Raw genomic sequence first — 16,857 nt, 5'->3', positions numbered from 1 at the left:
TATTGAAAATCGTCTCATGTAATCATATTTTTCTGGAGACATACTGAGTCTCAATTTTGCCTTAAGTGAAGATAGAGAAGCTGAACCAATGAATTAAAACTTACAGAGGCCAGGACTTGAACCCAGGTCTCCTGCTTACTATGCCTATGGTACAGACAATATTTACCCCTTGTGTATGAAGCTAGGGTGCTACTCCAACATCAGGGAGCGACACTAAAACTGACTATTTAAGATGGAGAAAATAAAGATGCGTTGAGATGTGAACTAAATTTTACGTTAGGGAGGACATTGAAGTAGAGTGTTCCATGCAGCTATGTTAGTCATAGTGCCAGGGTGTTGTAGATGACAGCACATCTGCCTAGTTACCAGGAAACCTGGGTTCAAGTCCAAGCCTTTGCATAAATTTTAATTCATTGCTTCAGCTTCTATGTTGATCAAAGTATTTAAAATGCATTGTAAACATAAAGTAATTGTGTAGTTTGTAAACACATCAAATTATTATGTAGATGGTTGAATATCTTGGTTGTTAGAGGTCATGTAAGAAACAGTAATGTCACTAATAGGAAATATGATCTACACTGTCAGCTAGTGAATGTAAATTTCAGTGAAAAACGTCTCAAGAACACAATGTAACTGAATATGGGTACGAATTAAAATTGTTTTCCGTAGGGAGCTCCATTCCTGAGCAAGAATAGGGAGTCATATCCTTATTCTTAAATTATCATAGTGCATCCATGCAGGTTTCAGTTTAATAGAAATATGTAACTGTAATCTGAAGACAAATTACTCACTGCACAAAATTACTTGCTTCATGTGTTCCATTTATGGCTCAGATAGTCAAGTTACAGGTACTGTACCCAACTCCTCTGGCATATAAATCTACTACTTAGCTCAGGAAGGGCGTACAAGGCTACAACTAAATCATAGTCTGTCACTCATACCTAGAATAGTGTTGCATAAATTCTTATGTTTTCAATAAATAATTTTTTCTTGTTTCACAAGGTTGAGGTGATAAGTGTAAGTAAAAAAGTAGCAATTAATTTTCATTGGAGGCCAGTTACTTTCTGGCTACTTTGTGATAGTACAACATTGTTTGAAATTCAATCTCTAGTTCATTTATTCTTTATTTAAAAATTTACTAAAACAGAGAGAAGTTTAAGTGATTAGTACTCACATTATTTTTTCAGTATCTGACCTATATCCATTTAGTTCTCACCAGTGACACTGATGAGGTATCACAGGGCTTTAATCATGCAACCAATGAAGAATAAATAAACGACTCACAATCACTATCTTAAAACTTTTTATATTTACAAATGAATGAGACACTGAAATTTAAGCTCTCATGTATACATATTGCATGCTCAGTTGGTCTTAATTAGTAGTGAACCGATAGATGCTGTAGCTATAAGAGCAATGTGGTGATAACATACTGCTAATGGTGAAGATATAAATGTGAGGCTTACATGGAACTTAATGATAACACACAAACTGTTCTAAACCAACAAACTGTATTAAAGTACCAAAAATATTAATAACATATAACACATTTATTACTGTATTTTATTTTTCACTTACATTGTGCGAGTAGTTTCAGTCTTTCTAATGTCACTTTGAAAACAACAATCTTATTTTCTTTGATGAGTGTATTCCCACAATGCACATAATCAACAGATCATGGGGCTTTAACAGCACACAATTTGCATGCTACTACTCTGTCCCAGATCATATAAGACAAGTTCTCACTTTGTGAAATATCCATGTTTAGGAGAATACAGTAGTTTCTGATAGACAGCAACAGTAGTCTCCATGGTATACAAAACACAAAAAGCAAACACACACAAAGGCACATGAGGATCCTCAAAAATTCAATGTAGTATGATGTATGCATATGTACATTTAGGAGAGTTAACTCCATGGACGGAAAAGAACTTAATAATGTCATGGTATTCCATCAAACGATTCAGAGGAAGTCTGTGCACAGATTATCCACTGTCCACGTGCAATTTCTTTATCTCAGCTGAGGAGTTGGTGTGGTCTCCTAGAAGTCTTCAGTCAGGGTGGGATAACAGACACAGCATGTGGCTGCAAACACATCCACAAGCAGATGGCTGTGCCCCCAGCTGAACACCCAAATTGAGGAGTCATTCATCACCAAGGCTGGAAGGAGAACTCACGTCCTGATGCTGGCCATGGTGCTGCCAGCAGCCACAGTTGCCGGCTTTGAGTCTTCTGGAAGTCCAGGTGACGTATTGCTCTTTGCTCCACTTGTCGCTGCTCCATTGCAGTCAGAAGCCTGCAACCAGAGAAAACTGACTTTAGTATAATGCAAAATGAACTTTCGGAAAGTTCAGGCCCAGTGGCGAAAAGTAGTTTAATTTGTGCCACAAAGTCGTCTAGGAAACCGTAACGACTCTAACAATACAGAGCTCATCTTCATCGCCACTCTATGGCCACTATAACAACAGTGCACTTGTTATCGAAACTTTATTTGTTTGTGTGTTTTGGGCATAGTGCATCATTAGAATATCAGATAAATGAACTTGATACAGAGTTCAGTATCCAGTAGTTTCAGTTCTAACATCGGTCCTGGAATGAGTAAATAGATTAAGTGTTAACAATAAGTGAACTGTTGTTACTGGCAGCTGAAAAGCTGTGATGTCGAAATTCTGCTTGGCAGATTTCTATCATGAAGTCAGATGATAGTAATCTTCCAAGGACAGTACTTCTACTTATGGCATGTATTGGTCAGAAAAATGCACCAGTGATGACTGATATCAGTCGAAATCGATTTGCAACAAGATAAATAAATCATGTTTCTGTGACTGGTTGCTAAAGTCTTTATAATTTTACATTAAAAATAGCATATCAGTATCTGCACACAAATAAAATACTTTGTTACAATTTTGTTTATTATTCTATCTTTTACATCTACTTTTACATGTACTTATAAATGAAAACCACGATACTGTGTATGTCCTGCAGAATTAATTTAGTTTATTAACCTGTTTTGAATCATTACAAGGAATTAGGCAAATCTTATTTCCACTTGTTTGTCAAAACTATGTCCTCTTCATAATTTATGAGGTCTGGCCTGTTACCTGACTTTTAAAGACTCACAGTAATTTGCATGTGAAAAGATATCATAATCATTAGTCTACTAAATATGGACTGGAATGAATGACTTAATGACAAATCAGCTATCCATTAATAAATTCTAGAGTTTTACTTTTGAATCAATAGGCTTAAATTTTTCTATAGGAGGTGGAAACCCTATTGTTAAATTGACAATAAATCCTATTGTTAAATTAATAGCCCCACAATATGCATGAAAAGTAGTGTTAACTTATTTCATCAGAACATTAGAGGATTCAGTAGTAAGGTAGAAGATCCTCTTGTCTGTTTGGAAAATTTAGAAGCTCTGAAAAGGACATTTTGTTCCATTCTGAGCACCATATTACTATAGGGTTAGATAAGTTAAATATAAAAGATAAAACTGTACCATCTTACTCTCTAGAAGTAGTATGAAAAAAGGAGTTGTTACATATGCTAAGAGAGAAAACAAGTTCAAAAACATTGAGACAATACTAAAGTAGTGATCAGTAAACAGAAGTGCATGCTTGTGAATTAATACTGAAAAATATTTCACTTTTAATATAAATTCCCAATGAGAAATTTTGGTGTGTTTATGAGAAATTTTAGTTCCTTACTATGCCTTACTATGCCAAACAGCAGCAAACAGTTAAACAGTCTGTGGTGATTTCATTGCAGATTTTCTAAATAATTCTGATAGGAAAAATGATCTGGAAACCATATTTGGACCCTTCAATTTAATCTCAGTAATTAACTTTCCAACATGAATGGATAAAGACAGTGTACCCTAATTGTTTTCTTTGATGAAGCTTAAAGAAAGGAAATGACTACATACTCAATAATAAACGAGCTCTCTGATAATGATGCACAGCTAGCTAGGATAAATAAGATAGTGCCTTATAGTACTGATACCCCTCAGTGGAAATCATTTAGAATAATTCGTCATGCCAGAACAAATGTTTTCAAGAATAGTGTATTATCTAGGATAATATTTATAATGAACCAACATTATCTATTCCATGCCAAAATCTTTTCATTGCTTGAAAATATCTTTCTGAATAAGCTAATCAGAAAAGTCATCAATTAGCCATGTAAAAAAAACCCACAGATGTCTAGACTGATTCAAGTATTTTGTGAAAGGAAAAGGGAAATGTATCTGTTGGCAAGAAGAAATAGAGATCCTGCAGTAGCTGCACACCTCAAAAACTACTCAAAATTACTATGATTAGCTATTAAAATATCAAGGGAAATGCTCATTATATCAGAAATCGGTAATCCTAATGGAAGATTTAAGGTTATAAGGAATTTAGTGAAATAAATGACAGGACAGCTGGCCAAAGAACAAGATGACACCACAATTGAATTCAATGGAAGGGATGTAAATGATAAGCCATAGGTAGCAAAGGTGTTTGGCAATCATTATTTAAATATTGAAGGGAAATATGGGGAAAACATTTTAAGATAAAAACACAACAATATGTTCAAAAAGAAACTAATAAAATTGTAGCTTATGAATGTATCACCAACCACTCACTCTGAGATTAAGAAAATGATCTATTCTCTCAAAAATAGAAGCTTATCTGGATTTCATGGTATTTGCAATAGAATATTACAGATTTGTTCTCATGTAACAAGTCTTGTCTTATCTGAAAGATGTAATGTATCTCTAACTCATGGGATTTCTCCAGAGAGACTGATATCCCACTATAATAAAAGTGATAGGAAAGATCTCTATAATAATCCAGCCTGTTTCACTACTGACATTACTTTCGAAAATTTTTGATAAGGTGGTGTATTCTAGAATAGTATCGAATGGTTCTGAGCACTATGGGACTTAACATCTGACATCATCAGTTCCCTAGAATAGGGGCCCTCAGTATCCTAAGAAATCACAGTTTCGATTTCTGACCAGCTGCTCTATTCGGAATGCCAGCTACATGTTCACTCAACAAATTTTTCAAGTATTCAGTAACCACATCACAAGATTCTTCTCGACAAAATGCTGTTTTTATGGAATTGATGTTATAGACAATAATGTATAGTGTCATATCTAACCAAAAGAATGCAGACAGTTGTACTTAGTGAGTCAACCAATGTAATCACTGGAGATTCTTCTGACTGGGGAGAAATGACATATGGGTTCACTGAGGCTCAGTCTTAGGTATGTTTTGTATTCTCATAAACGTAACTATTTTCTGTCTAATGTACAACATGCAGAATTAGTTCCTTTTGTTGGAAACACTAGTACAGTAATTAGTCTAAGCATACATACAGCTACAGAAGAAATGATAACAATGTTCTTGTATCATTGACAGGTTTTCTGTGAATGGCCTCACTTTCAGTTTCAAAAAGATACAACATATCCACTTCTGTACATCTGTATGACCAGTGACAGGTGCAACACATGGTGGGGGTATAACGAATTGGGTGGAAACTTCAAAAATTTTAGGTGACCATATCAATGAGAATCTAAACTGGGAAAATCATGTTTTGGAACTTCCAAACATTTTACTTTAGCCACTTTTGCAGTTAGAATCCCTTCAGATCTTGGGGAATAGTAATTAGTAAGTTGAAATGCTTTGAATATGTTCATTAATGTCATATGGAATAATTTTCTAGCATAAATCATCTTTAAAAATGAAAATCTTCATTGCTCAAAAACATGCTATAAGCATAATATGTGGTGCTCAGTAACAGTTACCCTGTAAACATCTGTTTAAGGAGTTGGGCATTTTGATTACTGCTCCACATATTTATCCGCTCATGAAGTTTGAAGTGAATAATTTATTGAAATTCAAAGGGAACAATGATGTACATGATTACAATGCTGGAAGAAGAAAAGAGATTCATTACTTCACATTAAGGGTGTCTTTAGCATGAAAAGCAGTGCACAATGTTGCAGCTAAAACGTTTGATCCCTTACACAGTGCTATAAGATGTGTGGCAGTCAGCAAAGGTAAATTTGAAATCAAAGTGACAAAGTTACTCCTCGATATCTCCTATTCTGCAGAACAATTTCTATTATTGTACTGTGTAAAAGCTATGAATCAATAAATCACATCCATAGATTAAAAAAGTACATTTGTAATGCTCAGCATGTAGCCATATTTACGTAAGTGATATGAACATAAAAGACTCATTCCACATCAGTACAATTTATCATGCCAATAATCCATGTGACACAAAGCTAACTAAAAGCATGGCTAGAGCTTTAAATTTAATTTTTATATTTTGTTGGTAGTCTTTCTGTACATAAATGATAATGTTTTGTTGGGTGGCATGAATAATACATGAACTCCATTAATGAATGATTAATTTATGTTCATCATGAGCCATAAATTATGATCATAAAAGTATGTTATCCTAAGCATAACAGCTTCAATATTTTTCGGAAATATTGACAAAGCAGACAGTGACCTCGATATTAAATTAAAAAAATGTTGGGCACCAGTGTCCAGTAACTGTTTTCGACTTTTAAATTCTTACATGATCTGAGTTCAGCCTGGAGTGAGCGAAGTCAGTTTCTGTCCTATGTTGTATGCACTGACATCAGTAGGAAAGCATCATTGATAAAATAATTTTTATATTGTTGACTAGAAATAAGTAATTAGTATTCTGACAGAGCAATATTTTGAATTTAGAATTAATTTATGTAGATTTTTATGCAGCTTGTATTGATTCTTTGTCATTACTTACAATTATTTAACATTTTCTTATTTGCATTTTAACTACTGTAACTTTTTAAAATTTGTTAGCATCGAAGCTCATAAGTTAAATTCAAATTGTAAGGCTCCTAATAGCGAAGGTTTTGTTGGCATCCCTCAAACTTTAATGATGCAGTTGAATTAGTTTCTAAGGAGCAACCTATTCCCATTTTATCAAATTATTTGCTTCTCCTGTTTTTAACTCGATAATTTCTTTAGCTGTTTGGATAATTTTTCCTTACTTGACTTGTATGTGTTCTTATGTTATGTTTCTGCTTCCTATGGTTTTCTAAATTTGGTGTTTATACTGTAATAATTTCTGGTTGGTAACTAAATTCAAACTGTTTTTTATTAAGTTCTTTGTGTTCTGTTGCAGAAACTATTTCATATGAAGTTAGAATGGCTTTAAAACCAGTTAACAAAATAAATTAATTCGTTGGAACATACGCAATATTACGCTTTTCATTTATAATTGCAGTTTCCTGCCAATGGGCTATGTTAGAATCAGTTAACAAGCTCTAAATTTGTACACTGCAACCATTGTGAAATGTGTGGCAGAGGGTTTGTAGCATTGTTCAGCATGTTAGGATTCCTTCCTGTTCTGACAGCACAGGTACCATAGAAAGAATGACAGCAAAAATGCATTTGTGTCAGCTGTAACTAATATGATCTTGTCTTTGGGTACCTATGGGAAAGTTTTTATGGAGGTGTCATTTATCCCATTAAGTGGGATAAATACAGGGGGTGCCATTTATCCCATATGGAACCTATCTTGAAATGTCTGCCAGTTCAGGCATTTCCGTGATGCCCTTCTGTGGGTCAAAAAGCCCTGTGACCATTTGTGCTGTCCTCATTGTATACATTCAATGTACTGTTAGCTGCATCTCGTATAGCTCTCATAAACTACAGCAGTATTCTAGGATTAGTAGCATGAGGGTTTCGTAAGCTCTCTCCTTTTTTAAAACTGATTAAATATCACCACTAGCTTGCCAATAAACCGAAATCTGTGACCTTCCTTATCTACAAGTAAGCTTATTTTGTGAAGTGCAAAATTTTACTTTCTCTCCACATGTAAAACAAGGCGTCGGCCTTTGCAACACATTTACATCTTATCTAGATCCGACTGAATATCAGGTTGGGGGGAGGGGGGATGTATGGGTGACTGAATATTACTGCAGTTTTCTTTCAGACAGTTCTTATTTACAGATAAATATATGATCTGCGAAAATCCTTAGGTTACTATATACCTCGAGGTCAGTACTGTAACACGTGAACAGTAAGAATCTCATCACACTTCCCTGAGGCTACTTTTACATCTGTAACTGACTCTCTATCTGAGATAACATGCTGCCTCCTGCCTAGCAACAAATGCTTAATTTAGCCAGAAATTTTTTTTGATATCCCCATACGATGGTACTTTCTGGAAAAAATAAGGCTGTATATTTGGCCGTGAATCAGGTACTTGACGTGAAGAGCTGAATACAAGGACCATATAGAGGAACAGTTATACAGGGTGTTACAAAAAGGTACGGCCGAACTTTCAGGAAACATTCTTCACACACAAAGAAAGAAAATATGTTATGTGGACATGTGTCCGGGAATGCTTACTTTCCATGTTAGAGCTCATTTTATTACTTCTCTTCAAATCACATTAATCATGGAATGGAAACACACAGCAGCAGAACGTACCAGCGTGATTTCAAACACTTTGTTACAGGAAATGTTCTAAATGTCCTCCGTTAGCGAGGATACATGCATCCACCCTCCGTCGCATGGAATCCCTGATGCGCTGATGCAGCCCTGGAGAATGGCGTATTGTATCACAGCCGTCCACAATACGAGCACGAAGAGTCTCTACATTTGTACCGGGGATGCGTAGACAAGAGCTTTCAAATGCCCCCATAAATGAAAGTCAAGAGGGTTGAGGTCAGGAGAGCGTGGAGGCCATGGAATTGGTCCGCCTCTACCAATCCATCGGTCCCCGAATCTGTTGTTGAGAAGCGTACGAACAATTCACTTCATTTGATCACGTTGGAACGAAGCCTCATCCGTAAAGAGAACGTTTGCACTGAAATGAGGATTGACACATTGTTGGATGGACCATTCGCAGAAGTGTACCCGTGGAGGCCAATCAGCTGCTGATAGTGCCTGCACACGCTGTTCATGGTACGGAAACAACTGGTTCTCCCGTAGCAATCTCCATACAGTGACGTGGTCAACGTTACCTTGTAGAGCAGCAACTTCTCTGACGCTGACATTAGGGTTATCGTCAAATGCACGAAGAATTGCCTCGTCCATTGCAGGTATCCTCGTCGTTCTAGTCTTCCCCAGTCGCGAGTCATAGGCTGGAATGTTCCGTGCTCCCTAAGACCCCGATCAATTGCTTCGAACGTCTTCCTGTTGGGACACCTTCGTTCTGGAAATCTGTCTCGATACAAACGTACCGCGCCACGGCTATTGCCCCGTGCTAATCCATACATCAAATGGGCATTTGCCAACTCCGCATTTCTAAACATTGCACTGACTGCAAAACCACGTTCGTGATGAACACTAACCTGTTGATGCTACTTACTGATGTGCTTGATGCTAGTACTGTAGAGCAATGAGTCGCATGTCAACACAAGCACCGAAGTCAACATTACCTTCCTTCAATTGGGCCAACTGGCGGTGAATCGAGGAAGTACAGTACGTACGGACAAAACTAAAATGAGCTCTAACATGGAAATTAAGCGTTTCCGGACACATGTCCACATAACATCTTTTCTTTATTTGTGTGTGAGGTATGTTTCCTGAAAGTTTGGCCGTACCTTTTTGTAACACCCTGTATATGTGCAGGTACTACATGAAAACAGAACATCGAAGCACTGATATATTCGTTACAAGGCAATGTGTGACTCCACTGTAATTTCAGTCCCCTACTTATCAGACAAAGACAGGTAGCGGCAAAGATATTAACACATGAAACCCATACAGTTGACACACTGACTTCCTGAGACGAATTCATGGTAGTAGCCTCTAGAGAACAAAATCTCCAATACAATATAACGACTTGTTGGTAGAGTTGAGGAAATTAGAAAATGAGATTGCTGTTGTGGTCTTCAGCCCGAAGACTGGTTTGGTGCAGCTCTTCACGTGAAATGCCCACACTTCCGTTAGAGTATCATCTGAAAGTACTGGAACGGATCACGTTTATTACATTACTCTTTCCAACACAAATTTCGGAGGATTATACCTCCATCATCAGGTACATTTATGTGAATTAATAAGGCATGGACGTCGTGTACGTATGAGGTTTGGAAAATCTGTGGCGCCTACCAATAGTCGCAGGCTCCTTTGCGAGCATATCTGCGTCACGTACTGTACACTGAACTCAGGGTTTCTATATTTCTAACAAATTTTCGCAGTAACACTCAATAAACCTAAAACGGAAACAAAAATAAAGATACTAATTCAGACGTATTATCATCGTTGTCTTAGGTCAACTTTATCGTCCTTCTCAGTGAAATGTATTTTTTAAGGTACTGAAGTACTCGAAACAGCTAGAAACCTTTCCTATTCATTGTTACATGTGGCATTGTGTTCTGTTTTAGAAGGTATACCGATAGCATTTGTGTTACGTAACTTAGAAAGTGTATTGTAGGCAATAGAAGTCGTCTGTACATTTCGGGGTTTTAACTTGGAAATTTCATTCGAGGTGAAGTGCACAGCGCCATCTGCGAGGAAGGAAGAGACTGCCCACTGATAGAAAGGGCGTGGTATTCTCTAATAGGAGGTAATAGCTTTCGACAACTGCAAAGCAGCAGACAGGGCAACTATCTTATCTCTTGTGGCAAAAGGACGTTTTATCGTTCCTGCAGAGAGTCGAATGACTTGTTTCCTACCTCACATGTCGTGGAAAATATGTTTTTGCGTGGAGACGATACGAACATGTTCGCAGAGCTACGCGTTTGACCAGAGGAAACAGTAAACATTCCACGAATAGTTGAGGCAACTGAAATGCACAATCACTAACACAAACCAGAATATTATGAGCAGATTTTCCTTGTCCTCAGTTCAAGACGTATTAATTTCGATAAATTCTAAATTATCGTGAGGGATGTCTATGTTGGGGATTTACACTATAGTTACCATCGCTGAAACTGGAAGTAATCCAGGGAACTACTTATTTACGACAACTGTAAAGAGCACTATTGGTTACCTCAGAGTAACAGTGTAACTGAAAGTCCTCGAGGGAACTAAATTTTGTTTAAACGGTTGTAAAGAGCAGTCTTGGTTGTCCTAGGGTATACCTTCGTGAATTTGTTTTGAATTATTTCTTCCTCTTGTTGTTCTTGTTTACCACGTTATATAGACAGATCCGGTGTTAGTTACAAGTAATTGCCAAATTCTCGATTTTTCTGATGCCTCAGGGTGTGTCCTGTCATCAAATCACCTTTATTAATCAGCGGGACCCGTCGCTTTCGTTTCTCCTCAGTTCCATCGACTACCTTTTTTTTTAGCTGTCAAATATACTCACCGACGTTTTTCACAGCTTTTTCAATCTGTTGGGTGCTTTATATATGCATTTGTAGGGCTAAGGCAAATAGTGTCAGAATTATATGTGGACTAAAATTGAACATAATATTTTAAATCAGTAGTCGCATGTGAGTTGTCTGTGCAGCACATAAATACATCCATTCATTTTATTTAAAGAGGATACGACTGTCTATCGGTTGTAAAACAAAATGTATTGTGATGCTACTGTAAGAATTTTTTTAGCGTGTTGAAAAATGCATCAGTCTACTTACAATGGTTGACAGGGAAGGCAGTCATGTAACTTGATTTCTGTCGACATATAACAAATGTTGACCCGTGAGTTGCGTGCTCTATCTGTTATGAAGTATAGACTACCATTTGACTGTTTTCGACAATATGTTGCCTAAAGTTGGCAACTTTCTTTCTCAGACACTAAGAGAGGGCATGTATTATGCAATACTGAGCTCCAAGTCCCCACCCCCCACCCCCGCCCCCCCCCCGCCCCCCCCCCCCAAAATTCCCCGCCCACACATACGCACACAGCAATATCAGTATGAGTAATGGCTTACAGTATCTTTTTTAGACGGCACTTCTCACGTGACATATAAGGTAAAACTTTGTGCCAAGCAGGACGAGGAACATCTGGATTTCGGCATAAAACAACTGATCGAACAAATGTCTCTTGAAGCTTGTATTGGAACAAACACCAATGAAGTAAGGGAAGGTGTTAGGGAGATATGAATTAATTACTACTGTGTGGGTAGGATACAAAGCGTCTTGGCCCAAAATAGATGAATGAAAATGTGAAATGTAAAATTATGTTGCTGTGGGATCATTGATGATGATTGTCCAATAAACTAAAACAAAACTTAGAGCCGAAACCCAACAGATGTGCTGTGGTTAATAGAATTTTTTTTTCTTTCGTGTACAGCAGCAAGCACTGTTGCTTGATTCGCGCCGTGCAACTGATTTCCTTCAGTCTGAGCACTCAACGGTACAACAAAGGCCTGGCAACGGAAGACAGCAAAACGAAAGCTGAAATTTTAAATTTAGCGTTTGAGAAATCCTTCACGCAGGAGAATCGTACAAGCATACCGCCGTTTGAGTCTCGTACGGATTCCCGTATGGAGGACATAGTGATAGACATCCCTGTGGTTGTGAAGCAGCCGAATGGGTTGAAAATAAATAAATCCCCAGGTCCTGATGAGATTCCAATTCGGTTTTACAGAAAGTACTCTACTGCATTGGCTCCTTACTTAGCTTGCATTTATCGCGAATCTCTTGCCATACGTGAAGTCCCGAGCTACTGGAAAAAGCGCAGGTGACGCCTGTATATAAGAAGGGTAGAAGGACAGATCCTCAAAATTACAGACCAATATCCTTAACATCGGTTTGTTGCAGGAATCTTGAACACATTCTCAGTTCGAATATAATCAATTTCCTTGAGACAGAGAAGTTGCTGTCCATGCATCAGCACGGCTTTAGAAAGCATCGCTCCTGCGAAACGCAACTCGACCTTTTTTCACATGATATCTCGCAAACCATGGATGAAGGGTATCAGGCGGATGCCATATTCCTTGACTTCCGGAAAGCGTTTGACTCAGTGCCCCACTGCAGACTCCTAACTAAGGTAAGAGCATATGGGATTGGTTCCCAAGTATGTGAGTGGCTCGAAGACTTCTTAAGCAATAGAACCCAGTACGTTGTCCTCGGTGGTGAGTGTTCGTCGGAGGTGAGGGTATCATCTGGAGTGCCCTAGGGAAGTGTGGTAGGTCAGCTGTTGTTTTTTATCTACATAAATGATCTTTTGTATAGGGTGGATAGCAATGTGCGACTGTTTGCTGATGATGCTGTGGTGTACGGGAAGGTGTCGTCGTTGAGTGGCTGTAGGAGAATACAAGATGACTTGGACAGGCTTTTTAATTGGTGTAAAGAATGGCAGCTAACTCTAAATATAGATAAATTTAAATTAATGCAGATGAATAGGAAAAAGAATCCCGTAATGTTTGAATACTCCATTAGTAGTGTAGCGCTTGACACAGTCACGTCGATTAAATATTTGGGCGTAACATTGCAGAGCGATATGAAGTGGGACAAGAATGTAATGGCAGTCGTGGGGAAGGCGGATAGTCGTCTTCGGTTCATTGGTAGAATTTTGGGAAGATGTGGTTCACCTATAAAGGAGACCATTTATAAAACACTAATACGACCTATTCTTGAGTACTGCTCGAGCGTTTGGGATCCCTATCAGGTCGGATTGAAGGAGGACATAGAAGCAATTCAGAGGCGGGCTGCTAGATGGGAATGCTTTGGGAACTCGGGTGGGAGTCTCTAGAGTCTAGAGGAAAGGAGGTGTTCTTTTCGTGAATCGCTACTGAGGAAATTTAGAGAACCAGCATTTGAGGCTGACTGCAGTACAATTTTACTGCTGCCAATTAACATTGCCGGCCGAAGTGGCCGTGCGGTTAAAGGCGCTGCAGTCTGGAACCGCAAGACCGCTACGGTCGCAGGTTCGAATCCTGCCTCGGGCATGGATGTTTGTGATGTCCTTAGGTTAGTTAGGTTTAACTAGTTCTAAGTTCTAGGGGACTAATGACCTCAGCAGTTGAGTCCCATAGTGCTCAGAGCCATTTGAACCAATTAACATTTCGCGGAAAGACCACAAAGATAAGATAAGAGAGATTAGGGCTCGTACAGAGGTATATAGGTAGTCATTTTTCCCTCGTTCTGTTTGGGAGTGGAACAGGGAGAGAAGATGCCAGTTGTGGTACGAGGTACCCTCCACCACGCACCGTATGGTGGATTGCGGAGTATGTATGTAGATGTAGAAAGGGTCAGTTCGCAACGTGTGATTTGGGGATGAGGAGGGGAGCAGCTGACATAATTATGGGATGCTGAGCTTTCAGATTACATCACAAGTGATTCTCAGTGTATTTCCTCTAGTTAGCCCTCATTACGTGTTCTGGCTTTCTTCAAACTGATAATGAATTGATACCGTCTACGTGTTTGGCGTAATTTGAGTTTGAATTGCCAAGGTTATTTTCTTTTCTTTTCCCTGGTGCACGGGGTGGCGGGGGGGGGGGGGGGGGTCGAGCCAAGAGAGGGAGAGGTTATGTATTACGTGCAGTCCTAAAGCATCGACTGTGCACCGCCTCGCGCAGCGCAGCGAAACGACATCAAGAAGGCGCCGACACGTTCGCCAAAGGAAAGAGATGGCGGCGACACACTTCCAGGAAGACAGAGTTCAGCGTCCCCTTTTAACGCTGATTAACCAGCCGCCCATCGCTGGTCGGTCCACTTCGAGAGCATCAGTACTGATTAATAGGAAGACCACACTGCGAGTAGTAACAGTGGATAAATGTACTTGGATGTGGGAAGCACAGGAAGCAAGTAAAGCTATATTCATTTTCTTTTCAGAAATAAAGTGGCCTGTTAATTAGAAAGTTTAATGTAGAGATCATTTTGAGTTCCTGCCACCGGCCATCGCAACTTCCCTTCTTCCTTGTTTGTGTCGGTGCTGACTCCCACAGTAGCCAACACAACATACTACATATCTGTTTCGCTACCAACTATGTGTGAACCCAAACTATTTTAGGGCAGTGTATGCCCATTGCGACCCGTTCTGAAGAATCTGTTTCAAATATCTTTCAGGCGATAAAGTGGTGGTGGAGCGAGCAGACATAGCCGCATAGCGGTAACGATTTAATTCTTTTTATTAGGAGTGAAAGACGATAATTTCGAGGACATAATTTGGATTACCTCTATTAAGCATATTGCGGGCCTATAATCAGCACGGGACACACGAGGTCACTCGTAACTTAATTTCAGTCCTCATAGTGACCGTGAATAACAGTTCTGCAGTAGATTTTGCAGATTGCTGACAGCGGATTCCTCGTATCGTTTGTTGTATCCTACATCCTGGATAATGGTTAATAACCGAAACCGGTACATGAGTAATGGTAGAAATAGACAGCTGACGGTTAAAATGCATTTTATGAAAAGATCGATATTAAGCTGGAAGGATTGCTCACAGGTATCTCTGCCGGGAAAACTGTGACGGTTAGGGGTATTTCAGAGATTTCAGCAGTGCTTCAGACTTTCTAGTGACACTTTCTCATGTACTTGAAACCTAATGGTCAAGGGTGGTGTATCAAACGGATGCAGTAATGAATAGATGAAGGAAGCGGCGTTCGGTTGCACAATTTAGTTGTACATGCTGTGTTATTGATGGAAAAAACAAATAAATGAAAAATATTTATAGATTTCCTAGGTCGCGGCGCCAGAATTTCTCAAGAAATGAATAGACTGTCCGCAGTGAACATCTGGCGCTGGTGAAATGTAATGTCATTTGTATCCATCATTTTGCAAAGGACTCTACCAGGAGTAGATAAACCATTACTGAAAGACGACAGGCCACTAAGTTTATTCAGTTTTGTCAATCATTTATAATATAAGATCAGTCACACAAGCTCATTAAATTTACCAGTGTTTCGCATGTTTTGTAAATAGTTATGTGTTGCAATGTAACAAAAATGTAAATACAAAAAGAAAATGTGTTGCAGGTTATGTTACGGATACTACAATGACATTCTTTCCAGAAAATTCTTGTCTGGGAACTGTTAACGCAATTTTACCTATTAAGTGAAGCGTAGCAATGACTAAACTCGTTTCCTATTTTTGTACGTAGATTGATTTAGTATTTATAGTGATGGATAAAGGAAGCAATTGTTGAAAACTTTTGTCGCCTTATGACATCTCCAGTTCCACCCCATCGCCCATTAAGCTCAGAGAGACATGTGTTTCGATCAAATGTAATTAGCAGCGTCCAAATGCGGTTACGTGAAACTGCTTTATTGCTTGAATGGTCACTAAACATCTGGTGAAATATATAAAAATAAGATCAAATTTCTTCCATTCCATCGCCGCGACTGGTTAAATAAACAGTGTAAAATCTGAGATAAAAATAAGCTCTCACGTCAGCTCTGTGTCGTCACATGGTCTCATCAATCAGTTCGTCAGGTAAATGAAGTGAAAACATAACATCAGTTGTACAGAAATAACATTTTTAAGAAGTTTGATTTCGGCAGATCTTTCGCGGCGATATGTAAATTTCATACGTAAATAGACAGGACATTTGCGACGCGTAGTATCAGTGAGGAGTAATTGCGTTTATACTGCCAAGAAGAAGAATTTGAGAATTTGCCCTGAGTATCGTGATGTCATGCGCCACAGTTGACTTCACTGTGTGCAGTGTGTGTATTTTAGTAAGTGCTACGGAACGCGTTGTTTGTTTGCTACTCATTCATGTAAATACAGAAACTTAAAAAAAAAAAAACTTAAAACCACCTACCAAAGCAGTATGTTGCTTTCCCGTCACACCTCACGGCGGATGGATCAAACATTGCTCCGGGGAATACAAAAGTGGCTCCCATAGGCGAGTAACAGCCGACAGGGGTTGTCGCACCACTGAAGCGTCACATGACAGAGTGTTACAGCCGGCCGGTGTGACCGAGCGGTTCTAGGCGCTTCAGTCTGGAACCGCGCG

General features: G+C 38.8%; 1 protein-coding gene across 1 annotated transcript in view; it reads right to left on the bottom strand.

The window, feature by feature from the left end:
• Window positions 1-1,351: 1,351 nt before the first annotated feature.
• The window catches only part of LOC126481848 (hematopoietically-expressed homeobox protein HHEX), a 160,955-nt gene continuing 145,449 nt past the window's right edge, over window positions 1,352-16,857 (bottom strand). The window contains exon 4 of the mRNA XM_050105808.1: window positions 1,352-2,296. Coding sequence (XP_049961765.1) covers window positions 2,174-2,296 — 123 coding nt within the window. The 3' untranslated portion in view covers window positions 1,352-2,173. The remainder of the gene's footprint in view (window positions 2,297-16,857) is intronic.

The sequence above is a fragment of the Schistocerca serialis genome, chromosome 5 (genome assembly GCF_023864345.2).
Source record: "Schistocerca serialis cubense isolate TAMUIC-IGC-003099 chromosome 5, iqSchSeri2.2, whole genome shotgun sequence".
NCBI classification, from domain to species: Eukaryota; Metazoa; Arthropoda; class Insecta; order Orthoptera; family Acrididae; genus Schistocerca; species Schistocerca serialis.
This window is presented reverse-complemented; position numbering and strand designations above follow the sequence as displayed.